The 22,888-nt window shown below is 36.4% G+C and overlaps 1 protein-coding gene across 1 annotated transcript in view; it reads right to left on the bottom strand.

The window, feature by feature from the left end:
- Positions 1-2,309: 2,309 nt before the first annotated feature.
- Positions 2,310-22,888, bottom strand: part of PLXDC2 (plexin domain containing 2) — a 282,191-nt gene continuing 261,612 nt past the window's right edge. Inside the window, exons 13-14 of the mRNA XM_049798209.1 lie at positions 16,658-16,818; positions 2,310-4,355 (exon numbers count right to left, since the gene is read on the bottom strand). Of these exons, the coding sequence (XP_049654166.1) occupies positions 4,239-4,355; positions 16,658-16,818 (278 nt within the window). The 3' untranslated portion in view covers positions 2,310-4,238. The remainder of the gene's footprint in view (positions 4,356-16,657; positions 16,819-22,888) is intronic.

The raw sequence follows: 22,888 nt of genomic DNA, 5'->3' as shown, positions 1-22,888 counted from the left end.
TTGTCTCACCGCTTCCTTTTCCATTGCTGTCCACATTTGGATGGCAAACTAGTGACTCAACTATTCAGCTGGCTCAGTTACTTGTATAGTGAGTTTTATGGTTTGAACTCTGTTGACCAAAGAAAAATGGTGAAGTTTGCAAAGTCCAATATTCTGTTCAGCTTGTGAAAATTTAATTTGGCTTCCACAATTTTTCAAAATACAGTGATGTATTGTTTTTCCCTAGAGTTCCGTCACACACATTATATAGAAAATGAAGTTGATATGAAGCCAAATTATAATGGTGCAACGAAGGAGGTTGTTACTTACATGACATCTATGTCATTTGTAGCAGAAGCTGTTGAAAATGAGGAAAGCAATTATAAGAAAAGGAAGAACAGTTTCACATTGGTCTTCTCTGGAAAGCTGTCTCCCTTCACAGGTATGCTCAGAACACAAATCAAGGTGTATGCATCCATCAAGTATAACAATAAAGGGTAAGGAAGAAAAGTCCAGGGGGGGGGGCGGGGGGTAAGTCTTCTGAGCAGGGTTTGGACAGTATGTAACAAAGTGCAACAAATTTGAACATGGAAGAGAAAAATATGCTTGCATTCTCTACATCCAATGCATCTTAGGGTGCACTGAGAAACATAGCAGGCAAATAAATAAGACTACATCATTATATGTATGCACACGGGAGTTGTTGAAACCAGGACATGAGTAAAATTACAATTCCACTTCTTCTGTAGTTCCAGAATTTCTTAATGTCTGAATACAATTTTTGCAAATGTAAGGATCTTTTTCCAACAATCTCTGTGTGTGCTACATCTATCTGATTCATTGTTTCATCTCACTGAGATTTAAAGAGCTACTTAGTAATGTGCTTTGAATCCTTGTAGTTCAAATTTTCCTTTTTTTCTGTGAAACAGGATGAGCTGAGGCACAGCACTGAGAGTGTTAGATGTTATGGAACATTTAACACTAAAATGGAAAATAATAAGAAATAATTTTGGGAAATCTTGCAATCATTACATGCATTACACAAATTTACAGGAAAGTTGAAGAGTTAAAATAACTGTTAGAATAAATGATTGTAAGTAAGCATTTAAACAAATGAAATATTCTGAATTACTTTCAAATGAAAGACCAGTGGGAATGCTAGTGAAGCCACTGTTTCAGAGACTGGGATGGAAATGTCTTTATGAATTGTTGAATAACATTTCAGCTGGATCTCTGAGAGGGGGCTACATGACACTTTTGCAGTCTGGACCAATTAACCTGGTGCTTTATAAAATGATAAGAATAGGATTCTCAGTTAATTTCAATATTTCATCACACCTATGGATTAATATTTGTATATTTTTAATGTGGCAATTTTAATTATTAAAAAATTAGAAAACCAGATGGAATTACAAAACAGCAACAGATTACTTAATTATCTTTTGCCTACTGGGATAAATAGAACATACCACAGAATATATCAAAGCAGACACCAATGAGACACTATACATCCATTAGTATGCAGGAGGTTTTCTCTTCAGATATCAGTTCTTATCAGACATAAGCATATGCCTATCAGTCTTATTAAATAAAGCCAGCAACTCGTCATGTTATAATCCATAGCATATAACATCATAGCAAAAATCAAAAGAAGTACACTATGATGCTCCCCATTGACCAGTGAAATCTGCTACCAAATTATGAGAGCTGGACAAAGAGTAAAAAAAAAAAAAAAAAAAAAAAGCTATTATTTTAAGAAGGAGTATGAAATTTATGTTAGTTTGCAAATACTAACAAACATCCTTCAGCTGTGCAAGAGGGCCTTAAAACAGAAGTAATCAAAATACTGAATTTTAAAATTGTTGTTGTGTTTGTCTAATCATGTTGCAAATATTCTGTCAGCTCCATTGCATGACATGTATCACATACATGGACAAAAACATGAATGAGTGAATCGGCCTAAGTGCAGACTTTTAAACCCATAATAATATAAATCTTTACTTATACAAAATGTCCCTTGAACTTACTGCAATTCGGTGTAGATTTTTGTAAATTTCTTAGTATAATTTGCCAAGATGTGCTCTGAAATAAAAATTATTTCAAACAGCATTCCAGCATGCTTCAAATGGAAACTCTACAATTGCTTCAATTGGCCAATGAACCCTAGCTGATTACTTCCCAGATTCCTAGAAAAACTAATGATAAGTATTGCACACCAAATACGTGCCTAAATGATGTGCACTGATACCTTTTTATTTAATAAAAATGAGTGTCACCAGATATATATGTGCATACATTTGGTTATTGCTATCGGAATTAACAGCCTGCAATTTAATCCTAGCCTATTAGAAACAGGGCTCACCAGACCCACACAAATTGAAAGGAATACTTGCCACAGGCTTTTCACCAGGCTTCAAGACAACGTGTTTGTTAGTATCTTCAGATTAATACTAGTTAGGTTTTGAACAGTTTCAATCTCACGCTAGATGATTTAAAACAGATGAAAATAAAAGTGTGTTACACAAAATAAAGGAATACAGAAAATACAGTATTGTATTATTTACTGAACAAAATAACAAGTAAAAATCATGTTTGGTTTTTTTTTAAGACAGCATTAAGTAATCAAATTTAGACCATACAAGCATCAACAAGAGGTGTAAATAACTGTGCTATTAAGGTGGTATCTACAACTTTTTTTAACTGCTTGAGATCCGAAACTGCAAATGTTGTATACCTCAGTTTAAAATGATTCAAGTGCCTTGTACAGTATGTAAAAAATTTGATAGTCAATGACTACAATGAAATATACATACAATACCTGAATTTAATATTTGAATAGCTCAGGCCCAGATCATCAAAGTATTTAGGTTCCCACTCCTCATGGAAGATCTGGGTCTCAGTGTATATTACGCCTTCCATAAAAGGAGTTTTTGATGGGGTGAATTTATAGTCTTGTCTTTCCCTAAACAGGGAGGGAAAGGGTCGATATTAAAGAAAGTATGGTTCCAACAGGCAGAAAGGTTATGGCACTGCAACTACATGAACCACCTTCCCTACACAACATAAAAATATTCTAATATTAAGGATTATTTTACAACTCAGTGGAAATATGCAGTAATGCAATCCATTTCCTTTGTCTGGATGACAAAAATGCAGTCTTAACAGTCACAAGAGCCCGCCTTGTGTTAGCTATAAAAAAAAATATATTTATATATATATTTATGCAACTACTATGTGCATTAAACAAAATCACTGTATGAATCAGCAGGGTTCAATAACACTTGCATCTGAATCTCTGGAAGGGATGCATTGAAGTCTGTGGTGCTTCTCAGTAAGGACCCACAATGAAATGGCAAAGGGTAGAAACCCATTTGTTCAAAATCTTATTTTTTGTATCACATTGCCTAAGAAATGGTCCATAAGATCTCTGGCAGCTAAAAGGATCTGTTGCCTTTACTTCAGCCTACTGCTCAGAAATGAAAGATATCCCTTGAAACAAACCTGGTAATTAATTTTTAGTGAACACTGAAACTGAAAATCAGACCAATTTCATTGTGAACTCCCATGAAATAAAGTAATTTCAACATTGTGAGAATTCTCTGTTGTCTTCTTTTCTTACCAATTTGTATATCATGAGTTGTTTAGAAAGATAGTAATCAGTAATGTACAAGAAACATTGTACTACTCCTGGAAAGCATATACATTGTGACTCACTCAGTTAGGTGGGTAGGTTAATTTAGAATTGAAAAGTGAGTGTATTTCACATCCACTTATAGAAGTACTGGAAAATTCCTTTTTTTCTTCTCTACTTGCACTGAGATACTTTTCTCAATCACCTGTGAACACTGATCAGTGCTCTTTGCACTGAAAGGGTACAGATTTGTCACTCAGTCTTTAAGATACCAGAGAAGAACACTTGAACCAAAGGGCAATACCCTTGTGCACCAAAGCTTTATTGTATTTTTGATTACTGTGCATCCCCATACCTAAAGCCAATAACATGGCACTTGTGCCATAGTTCTGATACCGTAGGTGTCCACCGACAAGCGTTCTGCATGAACCATTGTGTCTCAGTCCACTAACAAAAACTACTGTGCAGTGGTAATCTGGTATCTTAGATCGTTTTTCTTCTTGGACAAAGCTTATCCAAAATCTTCTTTCTATCAGGCTACAGCAGCTTAGGGCTCCTTTTCTTTAAAGAGAGGCAAAGTAAATGTCTTACACCTGTAGGCCAGTACTGGTGTTCTGTCCTAGAAATTTTAGCACTGCTCTGATACAATGAACCCTTCTTTTTCTCCAACAGGTTCCACTTCAGCATAGGCAGGATGTCCAGATCCTCTTCTGAATTTCATTGCTGGCCACCTGCTTGGACGTCGCTGTAACAGCAACAACAAGAAAATCAACTTTCAGAATATGAAGGGTACAGCAATAAATTATTAATGAAGAACTTTAACAATGCCCCGTAATTTTGGTCTCATACTGAAATCCACTCCGTGTAGTTGTTACAGGGATGGAGAAACACAGTTCAGCAGGAACAAAGTCAGAGGAATTAATCCCTCTTCCTAAATTTGTGGGTGATGGCTGTTCTCAAAGACCTAAATAATTACCATTAGTCCTAGCAATGAAGAGGATGAAATAGCTCCTGTCTAAAACTGTTGGTCAGTGGATCTGTGAATTTTATCATGTAAAGAACTGCTGATCCACCATCCCCCAAAGGATCTGTCCACTGCTCTTCCTTCCTAGTTCTGCACAGGAGTTTGCTAACGTACTCTACTGCATGGGATAACATGTAGCAGAGTCAACAGAAACTGTACTTTTAAAAATTATTTAGGAGAAAATTCTGGCATGCTTATGCAGGACTGGGAAAATAATGACTTTCTATTTCAATGCCATAATTTCTACTTGAGTAGTTTACTTTGATAGTTCAAATAGAAGCAACCTTTTCATTTAAACTTACAACCTTTGGGTAGTAAGGTCTTAAGAAGTCCTAACCAGTTTTCATTAGGATCTTTGGTGCCTGTTTTAAAACCAGCTAATAAACGGAGAAAAGAAATAGATCTTTTCTAGGGCAGATAAAAAAATTCCTGTATGATTATGATGCCTCTGGGAAGGAAAAGTGTTTTAAAAATGCTGTATTTTCAAACTAATCTATGTCTGAGAAGGCTCAGACTTTGGGTGACCAAGCTGAGATTCTGTCAAAGGCAACAGTTTTCAGGGAAGTAGGGAAACTCCTTCTTAAAGTCAGTTAGCAGAAAAAACTCCCCTAAAATTATTATTCCCTATTGAAAATTTTACTTGCCAAATATGCTAGTATATATTTCCTTTTCTTTACTGACAACAGTTACAATCTGCTTGGAGGGAGGTCTAGAAGATATAGCAACCTATATAGAAACATTGCAGGAAAATGAGAAGAGAAACAATGAAGATAAGTTACAGCCTATATTTTCATTGACAGTTCAAAACCTAAACATTTTCACTTTATGAAAATAAACTCTTCTTTATAAAAATAAATACTTTTCTGAAAATAAACATTGCATTTGATTTTCTGTCCCCATAATACCCCATTTTGATTGCCTTTCAATTACTAACATGCTGCTGAGGAGCGGTGTTGGGGACCACAGAACAGCCGCAGCCATGACGTTATGCTGGGACTCATGGTGCTGTTGGGCAGCAGCCACTAAAGAAACCTTGGGGGACCACTGAATCTTGTTACCAACAAACCACACAGCTGTCTGTGGGTACAGCACAAAGTCTTCATCCGTGATCACTGTTAGGAAGATACAATGTAAAAGCAACCGGTTCCTTTTTCTCCCATTGCAGGATCAGGTTACTTTTGAGGCATTCAGAGTTAAATTTTGTTTGGCAGGTAATTTAAAATCCCAGCCCTTTCAGTGCAGCACCTTCCTACAAAGTAGGAAGGCAGAACACAGCCCTCTTTAATGGATGTCTTGTCTTGATAAGAAAACTTAGTCTATTGAAACTTTGAAGACCTTTTTTCTACCTAAGCTTGATTCAGTGTGGTTTCAAAATTGAGTAGGACAGTTCAGTTACCGCTAAAGAAAAAGGGTCATACTCAGTTCTCAAACTCACTAAAGTAAATCAAGACTAATCCAATTAAATGTAAAGGACTTATTCCAGATTTACACTAGTATAACTGAGAAAAGATTTTGACCAAGAGGTCTCTAATGAAAAGAGAAAATGAAAAAACATTGGAAAACTAGTAGGAAAACGTAATTAGACACAGTCTCAAATGGCAGCATATAAGGATGAGCTGAGTTTTAATCTATTAAGTTGCTCCCTAATTTAATTTTAAGATGTACCCATGATTAGTTACTACTTCCTTGCTATGTTGCTGTTAGAAGCTAAATCTACCATTTCAGGCTACTCTTTTTGATTGGCCTTTCCAGATGATGAAAAATGGAACAGATACATATCAGTTCTAACGATACAATGACATACAACATAAACATCAGCTGCTCCAGAAATAAACCAACAGATTCAAAGGTCATCTCCAAATATTACAGTTACAGCTTTCTGTGGTTCCTCTTCATGCCTGAGGTGAGATTTTCCATTCCTTGTGACAGTCTGCTTAATTTCAACTTCTTTGTGTCCATGTGGGTAATGTATGTGGTTGCCAGTCTTAAAAGAGAGTACTGACAAACTATCAGTTCATTGACTTGTGTATTGACCCCCCAAAAGCTGTTGAGATATTACAGTTTTAATTGATAAAACAAAAAGTAACTTAGGTGATATCAGGAGATACAAAGCTCCTTGTGTTACTGAAACAGCTCAGGAAAAGCCTATTGCATTCTTGCCCTTTATTCTCTGAGAAGCAGAGTAATAAGAAGATAGCGCCCCCCCCCCCCCCCCCCCAAATAAAAACCCCAAACCCAACAAAAAAAACCCAAACCCAAACCAGGCCAAACCCAAACCAAACAAAAGACAGAGAAAGCAAGCTGGGTATTTTAACTAATTCCTTAGTTTTGTCATCCAATTTAACAGGAAAAAATATGTTTCTTCCTCTGGAGTTAGAACTCTTAGAGGACATCCTCTGAGTTGTGGCTGGAGAGTTATAATTCCTGCTTCCTCTCAGTGTATTACAAAGTGGGAAAACAGGACTAGGATATTTTTCATGGGACTCAATATTCCTTAAGTTCATTATTTTAAGCAAATAAGTTGAAGGAAAAGCACTTGTGACCTTACATGACCAGGATGCAGAAGATACATTCAGGATGCAGAATAATAATTTATTACATGCATTAAAAAGTTAGTTCCTACTGATGATCAATAAGACAAAATGAAAGAAACTAGCAGTTGGATAATCCATGGAAAGTGAGATCTACCTTTCATGTTTCTTACATTATGCCTGTCTACACCATTGTTGGTGGCTGTGCAGTATATTTGACTTCCTACAGCAATACTAAGGCTAGAATAAGTGTCTTTATGTAGATCTTGTAGTAGAGACAGGATGGATACCATTTGTCTTACTTCTGAGAAAAAAAAGGAGGGGATTCCAACTATGAATACTAAAGGGTTGGAGGCTGGAGTCTCTTCTCACTGTTGTTGCACAGAAAGGCCTCCAAATGTGTTCTTGTTGACCAGTTTCTTCTTATGACATCTTTCAACATGAGGGAATTTTGAACCTCATAGGGCCTCTTTTATCCATCAAAACAGTATGATCTAATTAAGACATGTTTAAAAAAAAAAAAAGGTTTGATATGTAACTGAGCGCACTTAATTGAATATTGTCTAAAGAAATCTCAGTTGATATGATCTGAACATGGTTTCCAGTGCTACAGTCTGCGATTTTTTTTTTTTTTAGGCTGCTAGCTTTAGACCATCTTATTTCCTGAACAGTAACTTTTTCAAGCAAAAGAGAAAAAGGTGGCTCAAGTTGAAAACTACAGGAGAGTTTCAGATAGATCAGTGCTTTCTGTATCTTTCTGTTTGACTGTATTGGTGGAATTTTACAAAGAATTTTCTAGTAAACTTGATCATATTGAAAGGGAGGAAAGGGAAAAGGACCCATCAATTTTTATCTTATAGGCCTCTATTAACTGTCCAGAGATCATTTAAAGTGAAGCCATTTATTTTCAACTGTTAACAAGGCTTTTACCTATTATGAGCCACCAGATCACCAATGATGCAACTATAAAATAGTTGCTACAGTTTAGTAAAGAGGTAAAATTCAGTAAGAATTATGCATTTCTACATTGACTTACAGGCTAGAAACCAATCAGTGCCGCAAGTTAATATTATCTTGAAAACAAAGGAAGTGATCTATTCAGACTTCCAGTGAAGGGTACAAAATCAATTCAAGTTTTTTTTAATGGATTTTAAAAATATTTGAAAAGAATAAACTGAGTACACATAAAAAGGAAATGAAATCTACTTTGTACATGTCATAGGAAAATAAATTGTGAGGGATAAGCAACATACAATATCAATTACAGGACAGACAGTTGTATAAAGTTGTGTTGAAATACTGGTATTTGAAGATTGATACCCTGCTCCTGAGAGATTCTGGTGCTGGCATTATACACTATCTCTAAAATTTATGCCAGTTAACACTTTTCACCTGAGATGGTAATTAATTAAAAATAATACTAATAATGTATATTTTATTAACTGCAGTAATTCTAAGCTTTTACATTTTCTTTCAATACATCTGCATGAAGACAAGTTTCTATCAGTAATGGACAGAAGGAACTTGGCAACTTGTATTGCATATTTGATATTCTTACATCCTAACCTCTACTATCCCCATCCCATCCTCATGCTATCCTTCATTTAGTACAGAAAAATGGAATGAACATGATTCTGTACAGATCTGCAATGTCAGAAGAGCAGTGAAGGGAAAACATAATGAAAAATCTGCCCCTCTGTTATCCCCCCCAACCCCGCCACACACACACTTCATTCTAAAACTTTTCTAAAAGATTATCAAAAGTTACCTTGTATATTTCAACTAGCATAAAACCCCAGAGTGCTTGTGCATGGATCAACTCTTCATTCCTAGTCAGCAGCACACTTGAACAGTGGATTTCACCGAGACATGCACACATTGTCTTTCCAAACCGAGTTTACGTAGTATAAATACTTGAATTAGCACGAGAAGGTTAATCTTTCAAAGTCTTCAAAGACACTCCAGAGCTCCCTAGCAAACTTGATTTCCCACCAAACTACACTAAAGTGGAAGTTATTGAATACTTTTTAGGCTGAATGCTCTGATGCAACTTTGTCTTCTCTATCTATTGATTATTTTCCTGTATTTCAAATCTTTCAAAATTTCAGAGGACTGTTTCACTGTTTCTAGTGAAGACTGCATCTTACATTTCCATTGATGGCAAGTTCTTTGTCTAATTAGAGGCATAAAGACATTTAAACCTATTTAAAAGCTGTATTCTTTAACCACACTTTGCCAATAAGGCCTATATAACTCTCTTAACTGGAAATACATAAATACAGAGCTATCCAAATTCTGGATCAATTGTCAGAACCTCAGAAATATTGTAATTACTTACTGAAATGGGTTAAGAAAAGGGGAAAAAACTATAGTAGAGGTCTAGTACTAAATGACCATATGTTATCCTGATACCATCAAGAACCATTAGTCTAAGTACACTTGTCCACTGTTAATCTATCTTGGTAGCGAGAAGGAAAGATCTTTCTGTTACCAATTACCTTGCCCATAACATGCATTTTTGTGCTCAAAGTTACCTGAAATATTGTTTAGGCAGTTATAATTTGTGCACCACTCTTTAACCTCTTCTAGAAACACCCAATTTATTGGGCAAATAACAGTCAGAAATGGATGAGGCTTCAAATATCTGAAATGGTACTTCTGATATATATTACCAGGAATAAGAAAAGATCAATTGCCTGACACCATGTTAATCTAATATTTTGAAGAAAATGTTCTGAAATAAAGATTGTTTCAGACTTAAGATTCAGTAGGATCATTTACCAGCTTTATTTATTTTTCTTTTTGATAGAAGTGCTTGTTTAAAATATCTCCTTGTGATTTAAACCACTTCTTGTTATAACAATGTTTCTGCAGTCTTAGTTTCATCTAAGTAGCTGGCTGCTGACGGACGAGAAACAGAATGCCTCCTTCCTCCCCACCTTTGACTTTTATTGTCAGTGTTGATTATTTATTTTAGTGCTTCTCCCTTGTGGCCGATTTAGGTTTCCCTTGCTGAGCTGCTGGTTCCTGCTGAGCTGGATAAGCTTTGGAAAAAACAACTTTATTATCAGTACAAGGCAATGACAGTGAGATCAACGACAATACCTTGAATGCCAGGATACTGCAGGACTTTGAAAGAAGAGAAAAATGATACTTGTTCTCTTCTTTTTAATCATCACCTTCATGAAACATAATTCAGCCTGAACTTCTGGACAAAACCAAATTGATGACCATGTCAAGCCTTTTTCAAACTAAAAGCATAATCCCCTGTAAAATGTGTGTGTGTGTATATATATATATATATATATATATATAATAAAAACAATGGGCCATATCCCAGAAGAAATCAGCAGAGCTGTGTGAGCTTCATCACCTGTCTAAGCCAGCTGAGGATCTGACTTTTTTTTTTAAAAATCCCTTCTTTGTTTTTTACTCTGTCTCCTCTCACTTGTTGAAAAACATACACTGCATTTGTGGCATTAATGCAGAACCCTGGAAATGGTGCATGGAGAACAGGGCTGGCTGTTAAATGCTGGCTTTTATGTGTGAAGTGCTGCTATGAGCAGAGATGTGTAACAGTGAGCCAGAAATGCCCATTAATTCCCTGAGCTCTGAAACACCAAGAACTGTCTCCAGCTTTTTTGACTATTTTCTCCTTTTATTTCTGTCCTCTAAGCAGTCAGGGGATGAACAGAAGGTCAAAATCTGAAGAAAATCTACTGCTAGATCTGCATGCCAGTGAATGTTTCCAGATACCAAAATACAGTCCCCTATACAGTTCTATTGTTAGAAAAATACCCAACAATTAGTGCTTTCTCAGACCACCCCAGGTAGGTCTCAGGATTCGGAAACCATCCACGCTAATAGTCTGCATGCCATCACCTTACTGTGAGACTGACAGAGTTAAATGACAGGAATGCAGATCCTTCCATGCTGTTTGGTCTTTATGCTAAAAACCAGTCCCAGGCTTATTTAATTTATTAGTAAAGTCATAATTCAAGTTAAATCAGGAAGAGTCAAGGTGCATCCCCCAGGCTCTGATCACACACTATTATTTTATTTGCTGAAGGTCTACAGCTGCTCATTCCTTCCTCCCTCTCTTTTTCCCCAAGGTCACTCCTTGGCTCCGTAGCACCAGTTCAACTCTCTGTGTGGCCATTTGAAAAAACAGATTTGTGAAATTATCCAGCTTAAACAACATGAAGTAAACCAAACAACTAAAAAAGACATAAGTATGTGCATGCGTGTGTAAGTGTACATGTATGTTTCTAAGCAGATGAATCAGCACAATAAAGCTCTGGAAAACCTCCAAGGACACTGGAAACATGAAGGCAAAGACTGTGACCTTTAAAATGGGATCTTAACTCAAAAGAATCATAATTTGTAACCACAAGCACCTACACTGCTCTTCAGTGTGTGACGTATTAACTGCTAAGACAAACACAGCCACTATTAAGAAATACATAGGCTCTGAATTCATTCGTATCCTTAAAGCTTCACAGTCCACATGTGTTAATAAGTTAGGTTTGGGTTTGTACCTATAAGCTGAATACAAGAGAAATGTTCTTTGCCTGAGGTTAAGATGGTCCCAATTTGCAGTGTTAGTTTAGATTCCTTACAATCCCCTACCCGCAGAGAACTGCCACAGAAGAATTTTATTCTGCTGCTGTGGAGCCTTACATAAGCAAATTTGGCAACAGTATCACTGGGTCCAGCTGGGAAAAGACATCCCAATGTCTGACTCCCTGCCTTCATGTTGGCCAGCAATTCCTCTGCTGTCTTCTCAGCTGTGGCCAGATCATGTTGCCTTTGTTCCCCAAAGGCAGAGCACTGGGATGACAGCTGAGGTAAATTTCAAAGATTAAAAGGACTTCGGACCAACATATAAGTAAGAAAGGTAAGAAACCCACAAAAAAACCATGCACATGAAAACTTCTTTTGTCATGTGCAACCCTTCTGTCCACAGATAACTGGGTGCAAACAGGCAAAAGACACCTGAGTAAAAGGCAGTCTGCCTTACGCCTTGCTTTTTGATTTGCTAAATGTTCCCTAGACATTAATTGCTCTCAATGCCAAAGTTCACACACAAATGCAAATCAATAAAGGTTAAAAATATAAGAAAAAAAAACCATGAAGAAAAAAAGAAGGGAAGAAGGAAAATCTAAAATACTATTAAATGTGCTATTTAGCCCACAAGTCAGTCAAATTTGAGCAAATCCATCTGACTCAGCTGGGAATTTCTTTGCCCGTATTTACATTCAGCTCCAGATATCTGTATCACTTTTGCTATGATCTATATCACAGGCATGCAATCCACTACAATCGGGGCATCATGCTTGGCTTCTTGGCCACCAAACCTCAAATCCTGAATGCAAGCATACTACATAGGTTAGTGAATAAATTAATTACTTTTTAGTTGTGGTATAGCTGGTGTGTAGCTATATGTGTTATAGCTAGATTTCTACATAAGCTTCTGCTTTGTTGAAAAAGACATGAAGAACACTGTTTGACATGTATGCTACTTTTCAAAAATCAGTGCAAATAAGTTCAAAGTATACTCAAGAGACACAGGATTCCTCAAGGTAAGAGTAGGAATGTAACTTGATTCAAAAGGGGAAATTACTGGCAACAAAATCATATTCAAGGGAGAGAAAATATCACAGGAGTAATCATAAATAAATAAAAGACCAAAGCATACAACATCTCTTCTGTCACTCTGCAAGCTAATCTTTAGTCAACATGTACTCTCAGCTTTCAGAAAGAGCCTGCATTCATTGCAACTTTGACTGAAACTCCCTTAACTTTAAAAGTTGATAATTAATTCTGTCTTTAGGTCACCAGAGAAGTGTCCAACTTAAACAATGAAACACATGTTGAATAGTGTGGGGGCTGGAAGAAACAGGAAAACATTGAACTTTGATTTGAATCTTCGACACGCTTAACAAAAAGAGGAACATTTTTGAATGATTTGGATGATATTCTTTTAAAATGATACACTATCGTGGGCAAACTGAATAGCATTGTCATTCAAGACTTCTCAAGCTGTTTGTTCAAAATAGCTATTTTTGTTCCAGGTGGGGCTGCACATATGCATTGTGCTCAACATCTACAAAAAAAAACCACTAGAGGAAAGGTTTTCTTCAGACTTTAGGGGTAAAAAAAATATCATAGAATAATGTTACTTTGTTCTAAGAAAATAGTTGCTTTTGGAATAAATGGCATTTTTCTTGGCTTTTGTATATTGCTTATTTAAACCAACTAGTGCAGTCAGGATATCATTTAATGGTGCTCAGAGGTTTCACAAAGGATTGCATTTATCAATGCAAAGTTAAGCAGTGAAGTCAAAGTGTGGGTGTATTTATCCTTATCTGGGGGAGCTCACCACATGACAAACATGAGGGGCATCACGAGTGGGATTTGAGATGAGTTATGCGAAAAGCCGAGTGAGGTGGTAAGTGAATATTGGGTGACATCTGCGGAGAACACAATGGGACTTAAAGCCTCAGATATGGGATCAGTTTATTATACTTTTCTTTATTCAGTAACCAGTCATGACTATAAACCAAATCAACTCAAAATTCCTTACATAGCCCTTAACCTAAAAAACCCGAAAAAATCTGACTGAAAATTATGTTTTAACTACAAAATCATGACACCGTCCTAGAATCTTAGATGTAAAAAGAAGTTTCTCTCTTAGTCGTGTTACAGTTTTGAATGAATGCTATATTTAATGTCAATATGATTCCTCTATAAAGTAGTTTCTTTAAAAGTAAACACAAATGGGTCAGGTCCCCATTCTTTATTTTGCCCAGCCTTAGATTTATATTAATTACTGATGATAGATAAGCTGGTGTAGAACTTGATTTGGCTAGAAGACTTGATGGCAGACCACAGTGTGCTTGTAATTTTTTAGACAAGTGCATGAGGGAGCTGTCTGTCCATCTGTTGCATCTTGTTTTAACTGTGCAACTTGCTTTATTAAGCAAGAGACTCATAAAACCCAATATTATTTTCTGAAATATTACTGTGCCTGTTTTCATGTCATGACCAAGTTCATGGCAATCCTCTTGAGCTCTTTCCCCAGAACAGTGACATCAGATCCACATTTTATTCATTTCCCATAAATAATGCTGCTTGTCTGCTGTGGGATGTGGGGTACCATGATGTCGGTAACAGCTTACTCAAATATCTTTCAATTGCACAAATACAATAAGGAATGTTTTTTAGTAACAGTGACTTACTTATACCAGTTATACCTTATTTTTTCTTTTTTTGTACTTCAGTTTCAAAATGCAAGCCTGAGAAGATTGTATTGGAAACATTTATATCCTATAGATCAGATGAATATAAGAATATAATATATTCTACTTTTTATTTCTTGAATTTGTCAAACTATTTTTTTTCCTTTGGAAATTAAATGATTAAACTTCTTAAAAGCAATTTAATTTCCAGAATGGATTAGCTTATTCTGTTCTTCTACACTTATGATACCAGCAATGGCTTTAAAGTTCTGAAATTTGTGAAAATGTTCTGAAATACAGAGTAATCCCTTTCTCCAGCCCCTGTGTTTTTACCACTCACAGGGAAAGACCTTCCTTTTACGGCTAGAACTTTTTATAATTCTTGCTAAACAGCTGATTCTTCACAAGCATCACAATTTCCCTAGTAACCAAAGAAGATGTAGCTTATACTATGTTTTGCATAAATTTGATTTTGACTTCCTCCTCTCCTTATTCAATTATTTCTCCTTTTTTTTTAAAAAAAGAAAGATTATGTTTTTCTACTTTTTCTAAAAGCCTACATTGCTTGCTAAAAGACATTTTAGCTTTAACTGCACAAATAGATTAATGCCACCTAAAGATTAAATTCAGTGGAATTGGTCAAACAAAACTGATTAAGGCACCACCTTTTGCATGTGAGTATGATATCAATGAACGAGATAAATTAACATGCCATTACTCCACTGAGAACAGAAATAAATAAATAAATGTGTGTTTTAATTTGGTATTCTTCTTAAAAAATGGTGTTGCCATTTACTTAGCCTTTTTGGACACATCATAACAGAAAAGAAACTTGTTTTTACTAGAGTGAAAGAACAGCAATTCAATCTGTATGTGAAAAAAAAAAAAAAGGGACAAATCCTTTTCTCTTGTACAAGGACTTCAGTGGAGTTTTGTCATCTACATCAATAGAGAACTGGCTTGTAATGTCACATAGACATGAAAGAAAACTATTGATTTTATTACGTGGATGCTGTTCCCTGATGGTTAACACAGTTACACTGCTTGAGCCTGGAATACCGATAAACAATTCATTTTGATTTCTGTCACTACTATTGCATCTAAGCAGTATATTTATTATAATATGTTTTTAAAGATGAATCATTGCATTCATGTTCATGTCTCACTTCAATTCACACCGCTGTCACTAAGAATGAAAGTCGATATCCTCCTGGTCCAGGCTTTTACCTAAGCAATCCCTAGATAAGTCCCTAGTGACACTTCCAGTAGTTCCGCTTCTTCACTATTGCCCATTAGAAAATGACCAGGCACTTAAAAGTAAGGGATTACTGCAAGTGGGGGTTATGAACAGCCAGCAGTTTCTTTCATGTTTAGCAACTCTGTACTTATCATAAGGTGGAGGAACATTGCTGAGTTGAAAAAAACCACAAGTAGGTGTAGGTATTCATAGCTTTTTGTAGAACCAAACACCTATGGAAAATTTTCCTTTCTCATATTGTCATGTGCAGTGGAGTTGAGCTGACTAAATGTCAGCATCTGCAATGTAGATGCCTGCACCTAAGGTAGCTACCTCTATTTGAGGGACAAAAATGGTAATTTATCTAATCCTAAAGGAGATGTCTCAAACAGGTCAGATGAATCACGGTCTAAAAGAGTCTGTTTCTCTCTATACTAATAAAAAAGAGCAAAGGGAGATGATATTAGATTTAGATGTTAAAATTAGGTGAAAAGTATCTTTCCCACACTGAGGCAAAGTTTTAAAAGATTTCTACAAGTGAATGTACAGAAGAGCTAACACAGGTTTCCAGCTGAAAACTTACTTTAAGTCAGGTCTTCTGGAGAATTAAGAATGCATACATTTTATTTTTCTACAGGAAAATGATAGAAAAAATATATGTTCTGCAATAAAATGCCAGTGCACATGAAAGCTAATGGAAAAATGCTACTGTGAGAAAAATGAAGGATAGGAAAGAGAGGTGGAGAGGTAACTGAGATACACCTTTTAGATATACGTCCTGTGTAAAAACCAAAAAAAGTAATAGCAATGGTAGTTAAAGAAGCAGCTGAGTGACAAACATGCTAAGAACAAAATAGCATCACCTGCTAGGAGAGGTTCATTTAATTTCATTTCTTCAAATCTTACACTATGAAAATACTTTCTAGATTTAGTTAAGAAAGGTCTATTCTGGAGACCCCAATTATCCTAGCCAAGTGACAGGACTAGTGACACAAGATGTTACTTTTGTCTTACCTCTATAAAGAAGAGACTAGCTGCTGACGTTGGATGATGATACATATAGACTGTCACAAGGATGGCTGCAGCCACAATGAGGACCAGGACTAGAATGCCGACAATTAAGCCAGCATGAAGTGTTCCACCTTTCTTCTCTGCCGTGCTGTCGTCTGTGGAAGCTGCAAAAATGGCACACTTATTAGCACAGTAACGTATGTCTTATCCACTACGTTTCACAGATAGCAATTGAGCATTTGCTTTTTTTGTGTTGCATGTTCCTCAATTTCCACAGCTCAAGTTGGAAAAAGATGTTAGATTTCTCTTTCCCACAACTGAATACTCTCATAATCTTAATGAACAGACATTTCCAAATGTTTTACTAATTTTAACTCAATAAACAAAATTAATATCCTTTCTTTTGAATGCAATCTGGACATTCTGAAGTTCTAATTACCATCATAATGAATTTTACTTTGATTTTCTCATAAAAGTATCGCAGTTGCCCTACAGACAAAACGTACTAATTGAATACATTTTGAATGTTGTATTATTTTTTTAAAGGTTCAAGTTGAGACATGCCACAAACCCTTGTGAGGTCTAGCTAATAAACACATTCTGAAAGCCTGATTCATTAGCTTGGAGAGGGGTTCTGAACCACCCTGTGCAACTGAATCAGACAGCCAAAAGTGTAACAGATGGATGCTAAATGACCCTTCAATATTCTAATCTTGGTTTGAATGGAACACTCATCATACAAAAGTATTACAGAAGACCATCCATTTACTAAACTTTATACAAAGAGGCTGCTCATGCTATGCTCCTGTCAGGAGAAAAGAGGGCTGTCTCTGTCACACAAGCAACTTGTCAGCAGTGCTTCCAAATAAATGACTGAAAGTCTTTTAACAACACTGTTAAATCTTTGTCGAAAAAGTCTCTCAATAAATTAATCATAGAATGGCTTGTGCTTGAGTGTGATTTCTATGTTGGACAACCTGGAATATCACAGCAAGCACAGACATGGTGATAAGCAATGATTCTTCCTCATCCTCTTGCATAAAAGAAGTGCTGTTCCACCCACTACTTCAGGCAAAACAGCAGCTCAGAAGGCCTAGGTTTAAGAAACACCAGAAGAGCACTGGCCATTTGGCTTCACAAACTTGCATTGTTCTAATATTCCCACTGTGTTCTGCCTTTCTGGCAATCCTTCAAATCACCTCCATGCCTTACGCCATACAACACCTGTCTCTGGTCTTGCTTATGAGAAATTTTCTTTCAATTCCACTTTTAAATTTCCTCTCACCATGTTTGTTTGCCAGGCTGACTATAATGAAAATGGGTGATTTCAGCAGTCATCCTTTTTGTTGTGCCATCCCCTGAACTATTTGTTTGGTTGTCTTAGAGTGCCATGGCCTGTGAGGTCAGGGACTGTCCCTTTTATTTGTTCTTGGAAAACAGCTACTGTGTTATGGATACCACTTCAAACAAGTCACTGTTATTGTTATTAATAGTAAAAACAACAATAAAAACAACAATAACTGTACATGCTTTTTTACCATTCATCAGATTGTGAGTAGAGCATTCCATGCTAATATTAAAAAAGAGAATTGGAAAATAAAAGAAGAAAGGTCTATCGATCCAAGTAGTGTTAAATGCCTTATATGAGGGGCAATAAAAGAAAACAGGAATGATTAATCTCAGCGTAACAGCTCATGCATCCACATGTGGCAGCACTTATCTCACGAGATCAAGGAAGCCCTGTATGGTTCACCACCCAGCAGATTGCATGGCATCATTGCAACAACAGGGAGAAAAGGAAAATGAAGATGCATTATCTTAGCCAAGAGATATTTCTAACTATAACGTGGAAGTGAATCTATGGGGGGAGTGAAGGGATTCATACACATTTCCCCTCATATTTCCTCAATCTTGAAGCAGGACAGCTGAAACCTCGCAGTGTTGCTCTGCTCTTCCCCATGAAGTCAGTGAGACAGATTGTGGAGAAAGGAGCTTAGTAACAGAATCAGAGGATAAAGAAAAAGAACCCAATAATTTGAGAGGCTAAACTAGGACACGGGAGACATTAATGAAGCTAATAAAAAACCTTTGTTTTTATTGAAAGGTTCATGTGTACCTGTTCACACAGGAACTTCAGTTTTAATTGTGCTGACTGTGGACACAAGTTTGAGCTTAGGCATGAACAGGATCCAAGAACCAGGTCTCTACCTTCCTAAATCCTACAAAGGGATTTACTTAGCTTTCTTAAAACTTCGTTCACGCTGACACGTAGGAGCTTTTAAAAAAGAAAAGAAGTGTCAGTCCTATTCTCTTTTTCTCTCTCTCTCTCTTTTTTTTTTTTTTTTTTTTTTTAACACAGTACACATAGTGAAAATTTCCAGGCCATACTTTACATTGCAGTGAAAGAAAGGAGATATTGCCTAGGATGTGGAAGATCTATTTTCAAATGCATTCCCACCCAAAGGGCACTTAAAACACTTCCTGGTAGTTATAGCACTATGTAGCAAAGGATGCAAGATTCATGGAGGAGACAGGAAAGAAAGGTGACCCTAAAAAATGTTCCTCTAACTTTCAGGCAGCAGAGTCTTTTACTTGACATATCCATTAATTATTTATTAAATAGCTATTTGCTTTCAGCTGAGAATAGATGAATGTATACAAGCTGCAGTCTTAATTTCTGTTCATGCATTGTAACAATATTTAGTACTTGCACATATATTTCAAATCACCAAACCAATGCAAATTAAGCAACTGAAAGGCCATGAGGAAAGGCCTGCTTTATTGTACATGCTCTGGGCTGGGCTATTAATTCCCAGTGATAAGCAGTTAGTTGTGTGAGTCACCCTATGGAGAAGTAACTGTTGCCCAGAAGGAACAGAGGATTCATAGTTTGTCTGTCTCGTAATTGTCTTTTTGACAGCTTCATAGTCTTTGACTCTTCCCTTCAATGCCACATTGGTGCATCATAAACTACTTTGTCACTTGTACACATTTTCAGGCCAATTTGCACTAAACAAGTAATTTGTGTTGTCACTATGTTATGGTTGAAGGCAGAACAACATATTCTGCATATTAAAAAATGCTGGACTTCAGCAAAGGTCCTAACCACTCTGTAAACGCCATCAAATTAATCCCCTTTGATCTGATATTTTCTCAGTGTTTAGCATCCAGCTTTGCAAACGAGAACGCTGTTTCTTCCAAATAACACAGGTGACAACTGCCTGCCCAGATTTCTACTAGGGTTGAACACTGCATGGACATCAGCGCAGTCATCAGAATGCCAAATGCAAAAAATAATGAAATAGAAGAAATGCTTTCCTTAAATGACAAGTGTAAGGAACTTGTAATTTCCATAATCGAAATTCAGTTTGTTGACCCCAGGGCTCAAATACTCATGAGAAATTGATTTCGTTCTCTTTTCACAGAGACAATAAACAGTGTTGTCAACTTTGAAAATACTCTCTGCTGAAAATTCAACTGACAGTTCTTTTAAAAAGCCACCAAGGGAAATAGTTGAAAAAAAGGACTGGGAAACTTTTTCAGGTGTAGAAAGAAATCTTATTACGATTATCACAGCACATCTGCTGTTCTAGGCAAGGCTAAACCCATGGGAGGATATTTGTCTTATGACCAATCCTTTCCCAAAAGGAGCTCTCTCAGTGGAACTTTTCCCAAACTTTCCTTTTTTTTGTGCTTGAAAAAGCAATTGTTACTACAATATGCTCTATATTTATAACTCCTCCCCAAATTCTTACATGCATAAAGCTTTTAAGCAGAAGGAGCATGTTAACATCTCCAAGGTTAGTCTGCCTCTCAGGTGCTGAATGACAGGACAGAAACAGCAAGTAATTTTTTTTCCCCAAATATAAAGGCATACGATACAAACATGAAATAACTGTTCTCCTGTTGGAATGCTGTTTAGAAAATAAAAGTGAAAACACAATAAAATGTTCTCATTATTTGCATGATAAACACATAAGGACTTTATCATCTTTGATTTTATATTACTATATTATATCTCTAGTTACAGTCAGGTTAACTTCTTTTGGTGTAGGAAAACCAAAAAAACTCAAGGAATTATCATGAATGAAAATCTTGTCCTGGCCCATGGGGACTGTAATGCTGACTTTAACAGGAGCAAAGGTGTGTACAAACTGGGACTGCTCTTTAGAGTGTTTGTAAACACATTTTGGATAGTTTCTCAAAATTGTTTTTCTTACTATTGCATATTAACCACTGAGGTCTGCAAAATGACGGAACACGTTGTTTTCTATTTTCTAAATTTAAGGTTTACACACAGTTTCTATTGTGATAGTTTTATCTACAAGAAAACAAAATTGTGATACATACATGTACACCTCTCATGTTATGAGATGGAAAAGAGTTTACTTACCAGAGATTAAGGTTTCTGTGAGGGCTGAGACACAAAAATTTTTTATGGTAAAATGGAGGAAAAATAGGTGAACTTCTGGTACCTCCTGGATACTTTCCTTTATATAAAGTGACATGGAACCAAGGGCAAATGACAGACAAAACCCCATGTCATTCTTTTTTTACTTTGACATTTTGATCAGATGGTAAAAGCTCCAATTCAAACTCCTTATATGCACATGCATCTTTAAGGGATAAAATGCAATACCTTATTTAACCCTCCTGACTGACACAGCTATACTAGCAAAGCCAGGGATATAGATGACCTAAATAGCAGCAATCAGCCTAAAGATGATTGTTCAGTACTGAGCTTTGTTCTTTTCTCCTGTCTTTTTACCAGAAGAATGAATTTTCATGGCAAACCTCTGCATTTGTCACAAAGAGATAGAGAATGAACCCTGCAATTTCTTCTCATATAGGAATGCTTGATGATAAAATGAGTGTTTGCTGTTAGGTCACATGGCAGCAAGTGGATGAATTCTTAATGTTCATCAAAACCTATGATTTTTTTAGCTGGTTGGTCAGATGAATATGAAACTATCACATGGGTATGAGATAATCTATGCTGCACTATTGGTACAGAAATGCTGGTTTATTAAGTTGACAGTGTTTCTTGTATGGACTTAGTTTTATGGCAAAACAGGTCTGGATACAAGTGCATGAAAACAGCTCCTACAGATGAAGCAGACTAGAAAAATGTGTAGGTTTGGGTATAACCACGTCTGCTCTAGGGACTTATGCGCTCTTTTACTTGTATGAGTATGTACTACATTAATCATTACAGAAACAGAATGTGTGATAATATTTTCAGAGCCTCCATGCTGTTGTGGTTTAACCCCAGCCAGCAACTAAGCACCACGCAGCCGCTCACTCACTCCCCCCCCACCCAGTGGAATGGGGGAGAAAATCAGGAAAAGAAGTAAAACACGTGGGTTGAGATAAGAATGGTTTAATAGAACAAAAAAAGAAGAAACTAATAATGATAATGATAACACTAATAAAATGACAACAGTAGTAATAAAAGGATTGGAATGTACAAATGATGCGCAGGGCAATTGATCACCAGCTGCCGACCGACACCCAGCCAGTCCCCGAGCGGCGATTCCCCACCCCCACTTCCCAGTTCCTATACTAGATGGGATGTCCCATGGTATGGAATACACCGTTGGCCAGTTTGGGTCAGCTGCCCTGGCTGTGTCCTGTGCCAACTTCTTGTGCCTCTCCAGCTTTCTCGCTGGCTGGGCATGAGAAGCTGAAATATCCTTGACTTTAGACTAAATATTACTTAGCAACAACTAAAAACATCAGTGTTATCAACATTCTTTGCATACTGAACTCAAAACATAGCACTGTACCAGCTACCAGGAAGACAATCCACCCTATCCCAGCTGAAACCAGGACACATGCAAATGCCATTTTTTAATACTCCAGGTGTTAACTGCAGAACTTTCTTTGCATTCCCCAACGTACGTGTTAGGTAATGACTATTTTGGTACTGGCCATGATTTTGAAGCTGTAGCATGTCCAGCTATATAAAAATACATTTATTGATAAAAGTAGATTGTGCCATACTATTAATACTAATGCAAAACGAGTATCTTATTCTTACATAAAACCCACTATCTTTCAAATGCTAGCTTAGGAAAGTCAGATATGCTTATATATTATTATTACTATTAGTGTAAAATTAGTATAGAATATTATATAATCACAGAAACTTGATGATCCTTGAAGAACACAGCATTTAGGTAAGTTAAAACTTGCTGTGACAATGCAATACAGCTTTTTTTATGTTGTTCACAG

Source organism: Accipiter gentilis, chromosome 4 (assembly GCF_929443795.1).
Source record: "Accipiter gentilis chromosome 4, bAccGen1.1, whole genome shotgun sequence".
NCBI classification, from domain to species: domain Eukaryota; kingdom Metazoa; phylum Chordata; class Aves; order Accipitriformes; family Accipitridae; genus Astur; species Astur gentilis.
The sequence above is the reverse complement of the archived record's forward strand: the minus strand, read 5'-3'. Positions and strand labels throughout refer to the sequence as shown.